This window comes from Condylura cristata, unplaced genomic scaffold, assembly GCF_000260355.1.
Source record: "Condylura cristata isolate star-nosed mole 26May11 unplaced genomic scaffold, ConCri1.0 scaffold00025, whole genome shotgun sequence".
Taxonomy (NCBI): Eukaryota; Metazoa; Chordata; class Mammalia; order Eulipotyphla; family Talpidae; genus Condylura; species Condylura cristata.
In genome coordinates, this window is record NW_004567126.1 from 30625971 (window position 1) to 30645223 (window position 19253).

Here is a 19253-nt window from a genome sequence, read left to right on the forward strand (position 1 = left end):
GGGGGGGTGAGAGGCTTCACCAGACACAGAGCAGGGAGCAGAACAGGCAGATGGATGAAATACACTGCTGAGGGGAGCAGCTGGAGACAGGAGAGGTCTGGTGAGCCCTGTGGGTCGCCTCCCACAGAGATGAAACTCAGGCTGTTGAGGTGATAGCTGAGACTTAACCCCTCGGCCACCAGGGAGGCCCTGTATTGAAAGTTTCGATACTATTGAATAGGGAGCCCCACGTTTTCAGTTTTCATGAAGCCCACAAGTGATGAGCCTGGCAGGAAATGGGAAAATGCTACTGGTGCCATCTCACGTCAGCTTCTTTCTCTTTTTGGGGGGTTCAATTTGACTTCTTTCAATTTGTTGTGAAAAAGTTTCAAGGTCAAGATTACAACCTAAATTGCTAAAACTGTGCACACCAAGGTGAAGCTCATTTTGGATAAATCACTTTTTTCTGTGTCTGTTTGCCCATCTGCTTCCTTGTACTTGTTGTTTCAGGCAAAGGGGTTTCCTTGGCCTGGATTGTGTGGGACAGACATGTTGGAAACACACTCCTCTCCTTGTCAGACTAAGCAAACTTCTACTTGAAATTTAAAGCCCCAGATCCAACACCCCTCCTTCAGGCAGCCCTCCATGATGCCTCAAGCATTGCATCCTTTGAACTTCTTGCAGCTAGGAGAGTCTTGCCTTGGCATTTTCTACCCTAGCCTGGGGGTGACCTTCAGGGCCAGGCTGAGAATGGAGTTCTTTCTTCGGGTCCTGCTTTGCCCAGGGTTGGCCAGGCACAGAGTAGCATCCCATAGTTCCCTGAATGAATAAAAGAGATGTGGGTCCTCCCTGGTGGCAGAGTGGGTTAAAGCACAGCACTATGAAGCTATCCACAGTCACTGAAGCACAGGTTTGATCCCCACCCAGGGGGGTGACCCACGTGGCAAGGCAGACCTCTCCTGACCCTCCGGCTGTTCCCCTCAGCAGTGTATTTCAGGATCTGCCTGTTCTGCTTCCCACTGTCTCTGATGAATCCTCTCACCTCCTGCAACTCTGGCCCATACCCCAGTTTTGTATGTATAAATAAATCATTTTAGAAAAGAATAAAAGAGATGCTTTAATGTTAGAGGTTGAAATGGGTGCAGGAGACCTTGCGCTGGTAACAGACAGGTCAGGGAAGTGCAACTTTTTTTTTTAAGTGGGGAGCAGAACAGGAAGATCCACTGAAATCCACTGCTGAGGGGAGCAGCAGGTAGGTTAGGGGAGGTCTGCTGCGCCCTGTGGGTCACTCCCTGGCTGGGGATGGAACTCAGGCAGGGGCTGTGGACAGCTTCAGTGCCCCTGCACTGGATCCACCTAACTAAAAGGTCCAGGTTCCTGATGGACTCAGTGGTGGGCCAGTGGCTCCCATGCAGGAAAGCCGCTATCTGTGCCAGCGTGGGGTCCCACCTTCTTCCTGGCAGATCCCGGCATCACTTGCATCAGGTCCAAGGAAAACCCACAACAAGGAACACAGCAGGGGAACCACCCAGATTCCCGTGGCCTTGCCCAAGAGCATCCTGTTTTCTAGGGGTGGTCCCTGCACTGATTAGACACTCCCCATTATCAGGTTCCATTCTGGGGTTCCCAGACTTCTATTTCAGTGGGGACAGATGAATGAGCAATAAAGGGAGAGAGAGACTGGGGGCCCAGGGGTCAGCTCAGGAGGTCTTGGGGAAGTATGTGCGCAGAGTGCTTTAGAACCAAGATCTGAGTTATATAAGAACCCCGGTGGCGTACGGGTCAGGGGAGAGAGTGCTCCAGGGAATGAGACTGGTTCGATTCTGTGCTCATGTTGCAGAGGAGAAAACGGGGGCTCGTTCCAGGGACGGAACGGAGGCGGGCGAGGGTGGGACTCGAACCCCGAGACAGCGGAGACCGAATCCCTTTCCCGAACGGTTCAGGAGCCAGGTCGCCCCGGCCCTCGACCACGCCCTCGGCCCCGCCCACCAGAGGTCCCGCCCCACGGCATGACCGGAAGTGCGCGGGACCCCCAAGATGGCGCCCGAAACCCGGAAGTGAGCGAAGCTACAGCGAAGCTGGAAGAAACGGAGGCGCTACAGGCTCCGCGTCCGGCCAGACCCAAATCAGAGGTGAGGCGCGTCGGCTGCCCCCCGAGCCGACACTCCCGCCCCCGAGCGGCCTGAGCCGCCCTCGCCGGCACTGCGCGGCCCATGCTCCTCGCGGCCGCTCGCGCCCTCGACGGGAGTTCCGGGGTTCCGGGGTTCCGGGGTCGCGGCGAAGGAGCGCCGTGGCAGATCCCAGCCCTCCGCCGCGACCCCCGACCCCGCCTTCCGCATGAACTTTGACCCCGCCCGCCGCTGTGAGCCTCGACTCCGCCCTCTGTGGCGACCCCCGACTTCCGCCCGCGAGCACTGACCCCGCCCTCCGCCGCTACCCTGGACCGTGGCGGTCGGGGACCCGCCTCCTTCGCGACCCCTCCGCGGTCGCCCCGGCCTCTAGCACCCCTCCCCGGCCCGCGGTCCTCCGCGGTCCCCCCTGTACCCTGACTCACTTTCCACAGTGACCACCACACCTCCCCTTGCCCCCCAGGCCGCCTCTCCAGATTCCCTGATGACCCCTCCCTGTGATCTCCAGCCCCACGCACCTTGGTAACCCTTGCTGGGTCACCCCTGACCCCAGGCTCCTTGGGGATCCCTCCTCTTCCTCTTCAGGGGCCTGCCCCCCCACCGCCCCCGGGTCTTTCCTGGGGTGCTTCAAGAGGGGCAGACACGTCTGTTCCCAGTGTTGGGCCGGTGGGGTCCTGGCTTTGGATGGGACTTGGTGCTGGGCAGAGCATGCTGAGGTGGGAGAGACCTGGAGCTGGCATGGGAGCCGGTGCCTGGGCAGGTGGGAGGAGGGGATGGCAGGGGTGCCAGAGCTGGAGGTGCGCTGCCTGACGGATGGGGCGGGGCTGAGGGCTTTGGTGTCCCCTAGAAGTTCCCCTGAAGGAGGCTGGGGGAATCTGGGTTGTAGTGGGGGAGCAGGTGCATGGGACACCGGGGGTATTTCCCTCCTCAGAGTTACTAACATTCTGGGAAGAGCTTGTGTAGTGTGTGGGGCACCCCTGGCCTGTGAGTTTCAATCTGTCCGCCTGCCCTGTATTGTCTCTCCTGTCTGTTCCCTACCTGGACAGGCTAGGTTTGGTGCCATCTGTTGATGCCCTACACAGAAGGGTGCACAGTGAACTTGCTGGTAGTTCTTGGGGGTTGAATGCTGCAAGCATGGTCAGGGGGTCTGGTTGGGCTGATTTTCCTGTGGTACCCACAGGTAAACCCACTGCTAGTGGCAGGATCATCAGCCACTAGTCCTGCATGGCGGGTCTCTGTGGGCACTCTGGAAAGGTTCAGGGAAACCAGAGCTGCAACCCAGGGTGCCAGACCCTAGATCCCAGAGGGGAGAATGGCAGTCTTTCACTGGCTCGGGAACTCCCGAGACTTCAGGGCCATGCCCTTCCTCCCGTGGGGCCCCTGGCTCTGGCTCTGGCCCTTGCCTTTTGCTCTCGCTGTCCTGGACCCCACTTGCTGGGCTGCAGGGGCCCTCAGTGAGCAGAGTGACCCAGTGCTGTCTTTGAGGCAACCCGCTGAGGCACTCAGCCTGTCTCTGTCACCCTGGATTTTTTGGGGGGCAGACTGCTCAGAGTTGAGTGCCAGGGGCTGCACTCAAGGAGTGGCCACCCCGCTGCTGTGAAAGTGACTGGGTAGGGCAGGACAGGCTGGCCAGGAGGTGGAGTGTGAGGACCAGACCCTGTTCTGGGGCCAGAGGTGCTTTGCTAGACTCTGGGCGTCTGCAGGGAGGGCTGCTCACCACTGGCTGGAGTGGGGCCTGCCCGTCCAGCCCAGGGTGCGTGTGTCTGGAGACGGCTGGGGGTGGGGAGGCCCGCATTTCCAGGAGGGCAGAGCACAGGAGGGCAGTTGGCTTTGTTGGCAGGGTGGGGCCACAGGTAGGCAGCCGGAGCCGAGCTCTCCCGCGGACCTCCACCCCTAGCTGGTGGACACCAACGGGAACCTCCACAGGGGTGTGACCAGCTGGGGCAGGCCCAGCTCACGTACAGCACAGTCTCTCCGGTCCTCCGGCAGGGGCGGCCCAGAAGCACTGACCCAGTGCCATTCCCTGGCCACGTGAGCCAGCTCATGGAGAATAAAGAGGCAACTGTGTCCAGTCCCCAAGGCCGCCTCCCTCCTGGGATGTCCTCTGGGCAGGGATGGGGACCTGCCCCTTCCCCGCTGGGGGGGCGAACAGCAGCGTGTGCCCACCGCCCGCTGGGCAGAGGCTGCTCTGTGGCACCGACACCATCCAAGGTGGCGTCCGCGAGAGCACACACGAGCCACATGTGCGCGCGCGTGTACACAGACGCGGGGTGTGCGGCACACGTGTGTGGCCGTTGTGTGTGGCGTGTGCGTGTGCAGCGTGTGCGTGCAGTTCCTCTGGTTTCTTTCCCCAGCCCAGGCTGTGTGGTCAGCCGGCAGGAAGGACGGGGCCGGGACCGTCAGGAGTAGGTGGGAGCGGGTCGCCCAGACTGGCTCCAGGCCTGGCTCGCCCCTGCTTGCCTGCCAGCTCCCATGCTGCCCACTCCCGGTGTGGCCCTGGTGTCTGGGTGCCTGGGCTCCCCACTCCTGCCCCTGGGATCGGCCCTTTCCCCTCCTGCTGCGGGCTGTCCATCCTGTGGGCTGCGATGCCAGGACCTGGCAGTGGCCTGCCCCCTGGGGTGCGGTGCGGCCCCTGTGTTCAGGGGGTGACCCAGGCGAGAGCCCTCTGTCGTTCAGGGCCCTTGGTTCTACCTGCTGCTCTGGACCTGCCAGGCCCCCGCGGAGGCACTGGAGGGGCTAGGGACTGGGCTCGGGAGAGGAGCAGACGCGAGGCCACACAGGACCAGAGATGTCAGGACGGGCTCAGCCACAGGCAGAGCGGGCCTGTGGGGCTAGAGGTAGAGGAGAGGAGGGGGACTGATGGGGCCAGGGTTTCCTTTTGGGGTGATGGGGTGTTCTGGAATTGGATTGCACTAAGTGTTATGCAACTCTGAACATGCTCTAAGGGATGAATTGCGTGGTGTGCAGATGGCATCTGCGGGAAATAAAGTGTTAAAGCGCTGGGCCTCTCTTGCCACTGTGCCCATGTGGAAGGGCCTAGACGCAGCACGCGGTGCCCGTCAGAGGAGGCCCTGGGACATGTGGCCGGTGTCTCCCTGGCCCCGGAACGGGCTGTCTCTCTGCCCCGTGCAAGGAGCACGAGTGTCCTTCGGGGCGCCTCTGGAAACCTGCCTCCTCCTGAACTGACTGGAGGGCCTGAGAAATGTGGCGGGGCTGTGAGCCCCTGGGGGTGCCAGCACACAGCGAGTACATGACCCCTCCCAGGCCCTGTCCCTGCTGGCTGCAGGTGGATGTTCTTTCTGTCCACGGGGTTCAGTGGGAGGGCACCCCTACAGTACACAGATGAATATGAAGGGTCAGTTCGGCACTGACTCACTGGGCTCACGCTCACCCACTGTCCCCTGGCTTCATGTGTGGGAAGGGGTAGGTGAGGGGCAGCAGCGGTCAGCCTGACCTGGCCGATGAGGGAGTGTGTGTGAGCAGGCATCCTCCGCCCATGGGCCCGGCTCCAGCGGAGGTTTCCGCTCCACCCCTACTCCCAGAAGCTTCTGTCCCAGGTACTTCTACCCCTGGGCCTCGCTGTCCAGGGGCCTCCTCCCAGAGCCTGCTGCAGCAGCAGGGAGGCCCCCGCCAGGCCTCTGCCTCCTAGAACCGGCCAGGGTCAGCTTCAGCCTCAGTGCCCTCGGGAGCGGCCTGCTAAGTGAAACCAAAAGAGGGCCTGCGGGCGTTTGAAGTGATGTGTCCCACATTCCGGAAGGCAGTTCTCAGCGTCTGCTGCCCAAGGGGTCAAAGGCCACAGGAAGCTGGCATTCCCAGGGTGGTGGAGGGTCCCAGCAGGCAGTAAACTTTTATGGCACTGACTCACAGTGGGTGGGAGGGCTGGTCAGGAGAAAGTCCCTACCCCAGCTGAGGGCCCAGAGTCACCAGGAGTGGCCACATCCTGCCCCGACCTGCAGCGCCAACCGGGAAGAGAAGGCGCCTTCCCCTGCCACAGACTCGGTAAACTGAGGAAGGGCTTGTCCCACCTCAGCCACAGCTGTGCAGTCACTGGTGGGAGGAGCGGGAGGGGGCGGGAGGGGGCAGCGGGACTCACGGGCCGGCAGAGCAGGGGAGGCACTCAGCAGGGATGTGTGTTTATCAGGGCTGCCTCAGAATTTCCGGAATGCTCTCCTAGCCAGTGTTGGGGTGGAGCCCTGTCCTGGAAGTGGTGACATGGGCGTGCAGAGCCCCCTCCTGCCCGGCCTGGCCCCGGGTGGTGCGGAGCTTGGCGCCCGTGGCACAGGATGTGGGCCCCGCTGCTGGTGTCTCCTGCATGGATGGGTGCTGACCAGGGTGTGTTCTTTGGGGCTTTTCGTCAGCTTCCACAATGGCTGGCCCCCCGGGAGCTAAGCTGTGTGTTGGGATGTGGTTCAGGGTGAGCTGGTTGGCGGGTGTGAGCACTGTCAGGGCCCACAGTGGGGATCTACAGGAAGGCGCCGCACGTGAGGAGGGGTGTGCATGACTGCTAGATTGCCAACTTTGAGAAATCTGGGGCTGCCACCCCCAAATCCAGACATGTGGCTTCTCTTGAAAAACCAGCTTGTCTGGAAGCCCTGGGTTGCATTCCTGCGGGTGGAGACTGTTGCCTAGAGGGGCCCCCCACCTGTCCAGCCCCTCCTTGGGCGCTGGGGAGGCCCCTCCAGAGCGAACCAGGGGGCTTTGCCACTTCCAGGCACCCGTGGGAGGGCCCTGTACCACCAGAGCCTGTCATTGTGCTGCCTCCCCACTCCCAGTGGGCCACTGGTGAGGTGTGTCCTCCTTAAATTCTGGGGTCAGCTCCCCAAGGGGCTAGGGTGTCCCCGCCCTGACTCCAGGACCTGTGGACCAGTCACCACGTATGCAAAGGGACCTTGCAGATGGATATACTCAAGGCCCTGAGATGGGGGTGGTCCTGGATCCCCGGGGTGGGTGACACCAGAGTGGATAGAGAGGCTTGAAGCCTCAGGGCACCGCCCACTGGGGTGCAGCTTGTGCCAGGGGAGGTAGGCAACCTCCAGAAGTTAAGACCGAGCATTGGGCTGCGCTTGGATGTGGGCTCTCAGGGCACCAGCGCAGGCAGCGGGGGCCGGCTGGGCTTCTGGCCGCAGGCTTGAGACGTGCGCCATTGTAACGCCTGGTTTGTGGTCACCAGCACGGCAGGAGGGAAAATGGACCCGGTCTCCATTGGCATGATCTTGGGGTTCATGCTGCTGTGATCTGAGGGCCTCTGCCCTCTTCCCAGAGGCGTAGGGTGGAAGCTGGCCCCAAGCCAGAAGGGGCCTCCCTCTGCAGGGACTCTGGTGTCCTTCAGAGTTGGGCAAAACCCCTTGAGGTGTGCTGGCACCAGGCTGGGAGGGTGCTGACCAGCCAGGCCACATTTTGGGGCCTACTGGGACCATCTGTGAGCAGCCATGCTCTCGCGCAGGGCTCTTCAGCGGCTGGGTGGAGGGCCAGGCGTGCTGGCTGACCTGAGGCCTGCCCAATACGGCACAGAGATGACCTCAGCACCCTCTGCACACACCCTGGGGAGACTTGGACATATCTGCTTCAAAGGTCTGCAGAGCCGGGGGGCCAGTGAGATCTGGCTTGGGGCGCCCTGGAGCTGGTCTGGGGGACCACAGGCTCGGTGTAGCGAAACCTTGAAAAGGCTGACTAAGCAGAAGACTTTCCCAGCCCTTTGCAACCGCCAAAGACCTGGGAAGGCATTTCCCAGAAGGGGAAGAGGAAGTTGGCAGGGAAGCTGCCCAGCCACCGCGGGGCGCCGTCCCACACCTGTCTGCGCCCCCGCGCCAGTGGCCTGTGGACTGGTGTCACCTCCTTGACGGTCCATTTTCTCTCTCCGAGTGACACTGAACTGTGCCCAGGAGTGTCGTGTCCCCCCCCGCCCCCCCGCCTGCGCCTGAGGGCCGCTCACTTGCGGGCTGCAGGGCTCTGTGTCCTGGGCGGCGCAGGCGCAGTTTGTCTGCCCGTCTGCAGTGGCTGTGGGACGCGCCCGCCTCACCTGCGCCTGCTCGAGTGTCCTCGCTCCGTGCCCCGTCCAGGGTCCTCACGGCCATGCAGACTGACTGGTCTGTCCTGACGAGCAGACAGGTCTGTGGACCTGTGGCTGGCGATGCATTAGCAGAGAGCCCGGCAGCCGGCCGCAGGCATCCCCAAATGGCTGCTCTGGAACCCAGCCCGGGGGCTCCTGTTCTGGGTGAGGTTGGCGTCACCAGTTGCTGCTGGCCTTTCCTCTTCCATCTAGGACCAGGTCCACTTCCCCTGCTGTGGCCGTCCTCCCAGGCTGGCCGGAGGTGTCTGGGGAGTGCTGAGGCTGTTGCACGCTCTGTCTGTCGGGGCTGGTGCCCTGCACTCAGCTTCCAGGGTCACAGCACCATCCCTGGGTGCCAGCTACCATGTGGTCCAGCTCGCGTCGCGTGGCAGGGAGGAGACCGGGTAAAGGTGTTAGGGTGTGTGGCCATTCTCCCCCCAGGGGCCCCTCTGTAGACCTTTGCTTTTTTTAAGATTTATTTCTTTTTGCATAGAAGAACTGGGGTGTAGCCCAGAGGTGCAGGGGTGGTGGTGAGAGGTTTTGTCAGAGACAGACTAGAGAGCAGAATAAGCAGGTGCACTGAAGTCCCCTGCTTAGGGGAGCAGGGAGACACCAGGTGAGGGCTGCCGCGCCCTGGGGGTCACTCCCTGGCCAGGGATCGAACCCAGGCCAGAGTGGTGATAATGCTGAGACTGAACCCCTAGCCACCAGGGAGGCCCCCTGTATATAGTTCATTTGCTGATTGTGCAAGGCAGGTATCAGCTGAGCAGCCCCTGGGACACCCCGACTCTGGCTCCACAGCAGAGCAGGAGCAGGGCAGGAGGTATTCTCTAGGGGCGCTTCATCAGTGAGCCCTCCACGTGCAGTGAGATGGTGTGCTCTAGGGTTGGGGTCCCCCAGGGGTACACACCTGGAACCCCAGGTTCTGGCCTCCCACCTTCTCCAGTGGTGCACGCAGGCTGCCCTGCTGCCACCCTGCCAGTGTGTGTGCAGGGTGCCGGGCCTCTGCCCTGCCCTGGCATCCCCGAGCTGCCAGTTTCAGATGCCCTCGGGGGCTCCGTGGACTCGGTGCCAGCCGCACTCGGTGTGGTTCCTGCCTCTCGGGGAGGAGTGTCTGGGCGGCTCCTGCTGCCATCTACTCTCCCTCTCGCCCAAGTGTCCGGCTGAACCATGGGCCCAGCAGCTCCCAGTTCTGCCCAGAGTCTGAGTTCAGGTGTCCGCGGGCTGTGCTGCGCCTGGCAGCTCCAGGGCAGGTCCTTCTGCCTCCTTGTGGGTGTCAGTGCCTACATCAAGGTTGTGGCTAGTCTGGGGGCCCCACAGGTGAGAAGGGGGTCAGGAGAGGCCAGCATGTTGGCCTCACTCAGGTTGGACCAACTCAGGGGCCCCAGGGCAGGGCGAGGTCAGAGCAGCCCCATTTTCTCCCCAGGTGTGTGCCGGGGTCCCTTCCACACTTAGGACGCAGAGCTCCAGTCTGGAGAAGTTTGACCTTGGGCCTTGGGTCCCAAGGGCAGGACTGGGTCCTCTTCCCAGGCCCCCCTGGGAGAAGTGCCAGGCCAGGAGCCTGGGGCCCACGGGGGTTCCCACCTTGGGGTACTGCTGGGCCTGGAGCTCAGCCGGGGAGCGTGGGGGTCTTGTGAGACACCAGCCCCACTGTTCGGCGGGACAGCACGTGGGCAGGAGCTTGGGGCAGTGAGCGGTTCGGGGCACCATGGCAAAGAGGCGAGCGAAGTCCCGCAGAGGGCCCTGTGGGGTCTGGAGTGGGGCGGAGGCAGCTGCTTCGGCTGAGCTGGGAGTCTGAGCCCCGGCCTGGGAAGTCCAGCGGCGCGGTGGACGCCAGCCGGAGCTCTGCCCGTGGGCTGCCGAGGCCGGAGGGGCTGGCGGCGGCAGGCGCCCGGCCGGGACTTCCGGGTCCGGGTCCCTCCCCACCCTCCTCTGGCCTGACCACTCATTCCCTAATCTTTCTCTTCGCCGTGACTCATTTGAAAACCTGAACCCAGAAGGAACCTTTGACGTAAGCCGCGGCTGGTGAAGCGATGCTCCGCGGTCAGCGCAGCCCCGCCCGCGCGGGTCCAGCAGGGGCTCACCTGTCAGCCTCCGTCCCTGAGCGCGTGTTCAAGGCCCCTCCCTGTGTCAGAGCTGCCCCCCTTCTTGTGGCCACGTGACTTCCCACATGTGGGGGACACTGTGTACCTGTTCATCTGGGGGTGGACACCGAGGGCGTGCCTGCCCTTGGCTGCTGTGCCCTGCTGCCGGAGACTGAGATGCAGGTGGGGCCCACTCACTGCCCCTGGGCAGTGCCTCTGTGACCGCGGGGCCACTTGGGGCGCTGCGGAGCCTCGCGCTCCTGCCCCCATCGGCCCTGCCTGCAGGCCCCGGGTCACCCGGCCTGTCCTTTCCCTCTTCACACTCCCGGCCCAGGGCCTGCTTGGTGGGAGAAGCCTCCGGGGCCCCAGGGCCTGGTGCCCACCGCCCTGAAAGGCAAGGACACAGGCCCGGGTCCCTGGCCGCCCCCATACCAGCGCCCTGCTCTTGTCCCCTTCACGGCTGCCCCAGCTCTTGGTATTTTGAAGACTGATTTATCTGTGCACGCGAGAACGGGGCGCAGGCCCGGGAGCGCTCCTTGCAGGGCCAGAGGTCCTTTCTCTGCGGCTCGCGGCGCCCTGGGCAGCTGCCCGCCTGGCGCCCTGAGGCTGCCTAGTTGACCCTAGTCCCAGACAGGCTCTCTGGACTCTGGGACTGAGCTTTAGGGTGGGGGTGGGGCCCGGCATGACTGGGAGCTGCCCACGGTTCCCCACCACCGCTCTGTGGATGGGGTGGAGCCTTCCGAGGGAGTCGCCCCACTCTGGCAGCGGAGCTCTGAGGCTCCCTGGACGATGGTGCTGCCCACTGCCAGGGGAGCTGCAGCAGCCAGCGGGTCAGCGCTGCCAGGGCTTAAAGGGAGGTCCGGGGTGGGGCAAGTCCCCGCACGTCGCTTCCTCCCCACCCAGAGTCGGCTGCGAGCCTGCTCTGTTCCCGCCTGCGTCCTGGCCAGCTGCGGGAGTCACACTGATGGGGACTTTCCGGGGCCTCGTCCAGGGCAGCCGGCACCGGAGCAGATGGCAGAGACCCGGGCGTTATCCCTGTACCCCCAAAGGACCCATTCTTCAGAGGCGCCCGCTGGGGCTGGAGAGCCGGCGCCGGTTGTCTCTCGGAAGGCTGGGCGGCTGGGCCCGTCCGCCTGGCCCCGTCCGCCTGGCCCTGCGGTCTCTGCGGGGGCCCCCAAGTCCTGATCCCAAAGGAGCCCCAGGTGGGGAGGCAGCAGCACCCCTGTTTTTCGTGGGAGGGCCAGCTCCACCTCAGCCCTTCTGACCGTCCCCCCAGGGCGCGGTGTGCATGGGCCCTGGGGCAGTGGGAGGTGGCATATTGCCAGAGGGGCAGCCGGAGGGCAGGAACCCACAGGCCCCTGGCAGCAATCTCAGGGGGCTGGGCCCGGCCCAGGGCCTTTGTCTGTCTCCTGGGCCGCCGGTCCAGTCCGGTGGCCAGTCCAGTGGGACGAGGAGCCCAGCATCAGCCTGAGCGCTGGGAGAGGCAGCCGCTCCCCGCCCCTGCAGAATTGCACAAGGGCCCGTGCAGGCTGGCGATTACTGGAAGTCCCGAGGATTTCTTCACAGGGCTTGGCTGGGAGTGGTGGCCGCCTCCCCTTCCTGCCTCCCTGGGCGACTGAGTTCCCAGCAGCCGCCCCAGGAGCAGGGAGCCTGCCTGGGAGCGCTCTCCGGTGGGGTGGGGCCGCCTAGGGGTTGGAACCATTCCCAGGTGCCCAGGTGGGACCAGGTCAGCCCTGTACCTCTTCACACCTGGGTCTGCCTGCCCGGGGAGGCCGCGCGTTTTCAGAGGGGCGCTGGGGGTCCTTCTGGTTTAGCTGAATTCTGCCCTGGCCCGCTGGTGCCTAGTGCCGTCTGGCTGCCGGGGGCCACGGCTGGCCCCTGGGCCCAGTGAGAGCCCCCAGCTCGGAACCAGCCAGGTTGGACTCTGTCTCCGGCCTTAGAGCCCCTCGTCAAGAAGCCACGGCTCCAGCGGTCACCCGGGGGGCCCTTCAGGGTGCTGGGACAGCCCCGTAGGCGCCACAGTGCGGCCTTTTCCGTGACCGAGGCCTGCGGCAGGTGGTGGTTGGCCTGGCAGGGCTTGCTTGCAGCTCAGTGCTTTCCTTGCTGCCGCCCAGCTTCTGCGGTCAGGAGCCCCACCTGCTGGCGCTGGGGCCCTCCGTCAGTAGTCCAGTTCCTGTATCCCCAGAAGGGGCAGCCTGGTATTGGCTGGACACATGGGGACCCAGCATGGGCCCTGAGGTGACTTAGGGCTGCTCAGCCTTGCTCCCGCTGGAGTGGAGGATGTGACGGCCCTCTCAGAGAGTACCCCAACTTCACTGTAGCACTGGGGGGCCTTGGCCCACCTACGGTGTGCTGCCCCAGGGAGGGGCCGTCAGGGTGGCACGGGCCAGTGGGTGGCTCCACTCCCTCTGGGCAAGCCATGCACTTCTCGGGCCTGTCCCTTGTCGTCGGGGTGTCCTCAACCTGTGCGGTCATGGGGAACCCTCAGGATGTGCCATGTCCCCCCCCCAGATTGTGATGCCGCCACCACGAAGCAAGAAGCCCAGATAGACCCCACGCATCCGGGTCGTGGAGCCACTAATGCTGACGGTGGGGCCCGCCATGGACGGGGAGTTCCCTCAGCATGAGCCCCCACCGGCAGGCAGCGTCCTGTACAGCCCCCCCGCCTTGGAGAGCACCCTGTGCGGGTCCAGCGTCCAGGTGAGCCCTGGGTCTGGCATCGACGTGGGTGAGGCTGGGGTTGGTGTGGCGTCAGGTGGGGTGGGATGCGCCTCCCGCCTCAGGGCGTCTCTTGGCCCCAGGACGACAGGGAGGACCCTTGAGGGGGTCCAGCCGCCACTGGTTGCTCAGACCTGGCCGTTCACCCGCTCTGAGAGGACTAGGCGGGCCTGGTTCCTTGCGTCTCTGTGTCCTGGTAGCTCATTTCTTCTCGGTGCTGAGCGAGCACATCTCCATCATCCAGCCGCGCCACGGTTTGCCCTGAGGCGTCGGGCGCTTCCAGGTTGTGAGGAAGCACCACGGGACGTAAAGTGACTATAGGTGCCCACCAGACCTTCCCATCACAGGGTGCAAGAGGCGCCCCCGGGGCAGGCTCGGGAACCCTCAAGGGAGTTGGCTTGAAGCCCACCTTTCCTCAGGTGAAAGGGGGGCTCTTTCCACTGTAGAAAGAAAAACAGCCTTTCTTGATGGGAGAACGGCAGGCAGGGGAGAGATTGGGGTGCCAGGAGCCAGAGGACAGCCCCGATACAGCCTCTGTCCTCCTGGGATGGGCCTGACGGGCAGGGGTGGGACAAGAAGAAAGCGTGGCTTGGGGAGACGGGGTGGATGGCAGAGATCAAGACCACAGAAGTGATAGGGTTGGCACACAGACCCACCCTCTCAGGTCAGAAAGGGGCTGGGGGGTACATGGGTCCCAGACACTCCTGACAGTTGTGACCAGACAGTACCCTCAGGGGGGAAAAGGGGAAGTTAGAGAGTGAGCCTCCATTGGGGGTGGGGTGGCGACTGGTCACCACTGAAGAGCCGCCGCCAGCTTCAAAGACGGAGGTGGTTCTGCCGAGGTCCAGGACGTGGCTGTGTGCCGCCCCCAGCCCGCTCGCACCTCCGCGGCCACCCGCTCCACCCAGCTCGCGCAGCGAGCTCTCCCCTGGCTGGCTCCCCCACTTCACCAGCTCCAGCGTGCACTTGTCATTCTTAATAACGCCACGGGAGCCCTCATCTCGGCTAATCTGCTTAATTATGTCCCTATTGTTGGACCTTTGGGACAGCTCCAGTTTTCTGAGCTATAAATAGTCCCACAGTGCTTTCTCCCCCTTCACGGAGTGGAGAGGGTAGTGGTATGCTGGAGAAGATCTGGGGGTACGTGAGCGGGGGCTCGGGGGGAGTTTGCTGAGAATGGAGCTGTGCCCAGGGCCCTGAGCCCTGTGCCCTTTATGGTGGGCGAGACGCTGCTGAGAGCGGGACAGCCCCTGGGGCCTGGGGGCCCTGGTGCACCCAGGCCGGGCTCAGCTCCCAGGGTGCCCCCCGGCTCCCAGGGTGCCCCCCAGGGCCGCTCGGCTGTCACGGGCGCACCACGGCCAGTCCAGAGCAAGGCTCCTCGTGCAGGTCCACAGACCCTGGGCCAGCTCACGGCCGGTGCGGGCTGGCCTGGGGACCCAGGTCAGGAGGCCGGGGGAGCCGGTCGGAGTCTGAGGGTCCGTGCCCCGGAGTGTCAGTGTTGCTAGGCGGCCTGATTTAGCAACTAAAGATAGCTGTCCAGTGCAGTTTAAATTTCACATAAACATAAATGTATATACTTCAGTGTGTGTGCCCCACGCAGTCCTTACACTGCAAGTTTTACTGGAATCTTGGCTTTCCTGGGCAGTCTGGCGTCTCCTGTGGCGGCCCTGTGTCACCCGCTGCCCTAGCGTGAGTGCCATCCTCTGAGGTCAGCTTACACGTGACCTGGGTAACACGGAGCAGCTTCTGGCCACTCTCCCAGGCATGCCTGAGTCCTCTCTGTCTCCACCCAAAAAGAAACCTCAGGCAAGCTTGTGCAGGCCGTCCAGGGCCCGGTGCTCATCTCTGGACCAGGGGTGTCCTGGGGCTGCCCCCAAAGGCGGGGCCTCCTCTGGCTGTCGGTGAGAAGTCCGAGGGAGGCTCTGACTGGCGGTGCCATGCACCCTTGTGGGGCAGAGCTGGGCATCCTGGTAGCAGCCTCCCCAGAGTTAAGGGCTAAGGGGAGGAAGGTGGGGTACTAGGTAGGCAGCGTCAGGAGTAACCCAGCTGTCCCTCCCTCACCCCCTGGCCTCAAGGGGACAGGACCTTGGGGGGCTCCTGGCCTTGGGGCTCTTCAAGAGTGACCTTGGTCCAGATGTGGACAGAGAAGGTCGGGGGAACACAGACTCCCGTCCACCGCCCTCCAGCTCCCCGCAGGCTGAGGCTGGCTGCGGCTTCTGCTCCTGGACTCGCCCTGCATCAGTGAGGCCCTCATTCTGAAGGCCCAGCATGCTCTGGAGTCAGCTGTGCTCCGAACTGTCCCGGAAGTACCTTGTGGCCTTGGAAAGTTCATGTTCTTCTGGAACTCAATTTCTCTCCTTCAAACTGGGGCCTGCGTGAGGAAGTGACGCTAGATCAGGACCCTAGGGAGAAGTGGGGGCTTTTCAGGAGGTCCCAGCCCGCTCTTCCAGCCCCCTTCCAGAGGCGTCCACCAGGACTCCTGAAAGTGTTTGCTCCACTGGCTGACAGGGTGCCCGACGCTTCTCCCCCCACCCTTATTTTGATATTTGTGCGTGCAATCAAGGGCAGAACGGCCCGAGGGCCTCTGCCAGTTGCCGGCCCCGGAGTCTCTTTCCCTTTCTCCCTGTGCGGCTGGGCGTCTGGCCGCAGGGCCTGCAGGATGTCGCAGGAGGTCGGAAGGGGGCAAGGGATGGGAAGCCAGGGCTGGCTCCTCCCTCGGCATGGAAGGACAGCGAAGACAGGAAGTTCTGGTTCCAGGCCAGCTCTCCTGGTGTCTTGGGGGCGGAGGAAGTGGCTGGCCTGGGGGGTGCGCCGGCACCTTCCCCGGCAGCAGGCAGTGCTGCAGCGGGACTTGCTTGGGCCTGGAGCCGCTACCCGATGTCACGCCTGGGGGCCAGCCGGGCTAGGCGGGAATAGTACTGTAGCCTTGGGCCTCTCCTGGTGACAGCTGGGGCCTCCTAGTTGGGCGAGAGCGGCTGTGGGCTAGCCAGGGGCCAATGGTCAGTTTGGGGATGGAGACCCCTGCTGGGCAGGCCCACTCTGCAGGCGTGCATCCATAATTGCACCTCCAGACCTGTCCTGACCCCGGGTCCAGACCCTCGTCACTCCCGCAGCCTCCTGCCTGTCTGCCTGGCCTCGAGCCCTCGGCTGAGCGTGGGGCTCTCCGTGTCTGTGGTGCCGGGTTCCAGTGTAAGGACGCCCGGGCCATCCCACTGACCTCAGCTCCCTAGTGGAACTGTGATCTTGAGCCCACCAGGCGTGGCTGATGCCGTGAACCCCTCCCCACCCCTCTGGGGAGAGCGCTGCTGAGGCTGGGGCCCTCTGGCCACCCGGCAGGGTCGGGAGTGAGGACCTGTCCGGTGGGGCCCGTCCTTGGTGGCAGTGACAGCGCCCCGCCTGCCATGACTCCTCCTTTGGAAAAGGCCCCCCCCCCGCCCTCTGCGACGGGGGGAAAAGACTCGAGCTTCTGACTTTCTGTCGGTCCCATCCACCACACCCTAGAATGACTGGCCCCCAAGGAGATTCCCGGGCCCCAGACCTCAGGCGGGAAACGGCAGACTGGGCTTTCCAGGCCCCCCGGGGGTGACGGGCCACCTGTGGTCCAGAGTCACGGCACCACAACCCTGTGGGTTCTTATATGATAGTGAAACTGAGGCACAGCAAGTAAGTGCTGACCCGCTGAGAAGGCCTGGGTGGGCTGGCACCCACAGCCAGCCCTGGCTCTCAGCCCCGCCCAGCCAGCAGGCCCGTGCTGACGCCGCATCTGTTTCAGAACGCCGTGCTGCACTGCCAGTGGTGGAACGCCTTCCAGTCCGCGCAGTATCCGGCCTTCTCCAGCGAAAGCCCGTAAGTGCCTGACTGCGGTGGCCTGCTGCCCGCCCGCTGCCCGCCACGCTGCCCTTGGGGACTGGCCACTCTCTAGTTCTGCAGGAAGAAGTTAACAGCTTAGAGCCAGGGGCTTCAGTGTCCTGTCCAGGGACCCTGGGCTGGGGCCTGGCCACACAGAGGCACTGGGAGACTGACCAGTGCCAGTGTCTGTCTGAGCCAGAACCCATAGGGAGAAAGGGCAGAGGTCGCAGGGTTGGGGGCCGGAGAAGTCGCCGCCGTGTGTGGAAGGGTAAGGCCCCATCTTGCCTTAGGTAACAACCATCTGGGTTTTGAGGGGCAGGTGGGTGTTTAAAGGGGACCAAGCACAGCGGGGGCATCCTAGGTCAAGGAATGGCCTGTGCAAAGGATATTTTGGCCTGGAGAGTTGGGGCAGAACGGTAGCAGGGAGGGTTCTCCCTTCTTAGTTCCCCAGACTCTTTGAGGTATCTGCATTGGGGAGAGAGGTGTCCCCACAGCCCCTGCTCTGGGAGCTGCTGTCCAGGGTGCTTGGCATGAGGTGTGTGGTTCAACCCCAGACCCTGTTGGAGAAACTTCCAGAATGAGAGCCCAGGAAAACGATGGTGGGCAGGGGCTCTGGGGACAGAAGTGGGGGACAGGCGCATCTCTCCTCCCCCTTCCTCTCCTCCCCCAGAGCGCTGGTTCCTCCAGCCAGCAGCCCCAGGTGGGCCAGCCGTGCTCCCCGGGGTGTGAGGCAGGGCTCCCCACCAGGGGAAGGGTGGCCCCCATCTGCGTGGCTCCAGGGGCTTGTGTGGAGGTTCGGGCTCAGCCGCACTTCACCCCACGCCCCGTGTGCAGGTGGGAGCGCGCAGCCCTGCCCGGCGTCACTCACCTTCTCCCGTGTCTCCCCAGCCCATCAATGAACTCTGCCTCCTTCATCGTCAGCGGCCAGCCCTGCCTGGACACCAGCTACGGCCCCGAGGCCACGCCCCCCAGCTTCCTGCCAAAGGCTGAATATCCTCAGGTAGGAGCCCCCAGCGCCTCTGTGGCCTCGTGTCCGGGGCGCCCTGGAGTGGCCCGTGACCTGCGGCTGCGCTGGGGACTGGCCAGCGACTCAGCCCAGCGGCCTGAGAGCTCCCACGTGCGGCTGGGCCCGTCTGGGTTGTTTTGGATTCACCTGGAAGCGACTGCCCTGCACCCGGGGAGCTGGGTCTGAGGTTGGGGCTGCCCAGACCTCACCACTGCAGCCCGTGTGTTGTGGTGCGGCATCTGAGTGCTGGCCCCACTTTCCCAGTCTGGGCACAGCTCCAGAAGCCCTCGCTTGCGCGGCCCGGTCTGTGCACCGGGGAGGGTCGGTGTCCTGCAGCCCGTCAGTGGACTTCATGTCCCCACACCTAGCAGCTGGTGGAAAATGAAAGTCTCACAAGTCAAGTGAGAAGCTCATTGGCTCAGCCCTGCTGTTTCGTGCTCTGGGAACGCAGTGGCCCCCCCGCCCCGGGCCTCAGGCGCATCCTGCTGCGGGCCTGGAAGCCAGTGCCACAGAGGTGACCGGCAGGAGCCCGCATCTGGTGGGATGAGCCTGGTGTGGGCGGTGCCGGCGGCCCCGAGGGGCAGCGGCTTGGACCAGGCAGGCCTGGTGCCCGCGTCCCTGCTCACTGGCCAGGGGGTCTCGGCACACGGTGTGCAACTGCTCAGGTCAGACTGTGCCCGAGGCCTGCCGGCTACTCAGTTGCCCCGCACCTCAGTTTTCCCCTTAAAAGGGGGTCCACCAGGCCACAGTCTGTGGGATGCAGCTGTCTGGCCAGCTCAAACCAGCGAGCTCCCCTGGACCCGCCGGGGGCCACTTAAGCCCGCTCCCACCAGTAGGTCCCGTCCTTTTCTCTGCTCTGGGTGCTGCTGCAGTACCAGGCAGTCTGGACGCTGGGTACTGGTGTCCCTCCAAATCCAGCCCACCAGAGCCTCAGAATGGGCCAGTATGGGCATCTGCGGCCCAGTTCCAGTGGCAAGCACCTTACCGAAGCCAGCGAGGAGGGGTAAACCAGGAGTTGCCACACAGATGGGGACAGAAACTGGGGCTGCAGCCACAGCTCAGTACACCAGGGGACCCCAAAACTAGAAGAAGCAAGAGGGCCCACCCCAGAGCCTCTCCTGCTATCTCTTGACCTGAGAGGTCTGTCCTTGGGGCCTGTGGAGCAAATACGTCTAAGCCCTTCACCCCCCACCCCCGCCCGTTGCTTCTGTGGCCAGGAAACCACGCGTGCTGGCATCTGGGCCTTGAGGATAGGGGAAGGAAGGGGCCGTGCGCATTCCTGGGGTGCACAGGAGTCTTGGCTGGAGGGCTGTTCTGTTCCTCACAGTGTCCTGGGCACACCCACGTCCAGGCTTGCTCCTGGCCCCGCTGTCCCCTGCTGGACATCACCTGTGCAAATGAGAAGCATCACCTGGGCCGCGGGCTGCGCCTCTCGCCGG

At 63.9% G+C, this 19253-nt stretch overlaps 1 protein-coding gene across 2 annotated transcripts in view; it reads left to right on the forward strand.

Moving 5' to 3' along the window:
* Window positions 1-2023: 2023 nt before the first annotated feature.
* SBNO2 (strawberry notch homolog 2 (Drosophila)) overlaps window positions 2024-19253 on the forward strand; it is a 39620-nt gene continuing 22390 nt past the window's right edge. The window contains exons 1-4 of one of the 2 annotated variants that reach the window (XM_012729827.1): window positions 2024-2111; window positions 12753-12941; window positions 16732-16805; window positions 17697-17808. In XM_012729827.1, coding sequence (XP_012585281.1) covers window positions 12822-12941; window positions 16732-16805; window positions 17697-17808 — 306 coding nt within the window. In that variant the 5' untranslated portion in view covers window positions 2024-2111; window positions 12753-12821. Of the gene's footprint in view, window positions 2112-11948; window positions 11968-12752; window positions 12942-16731; window positions 16806-17696; window positions 17809-19253 lie in introns of those variants that run through there. The other variant, XM_012729828.1, reaches the window with a different exon arrangement.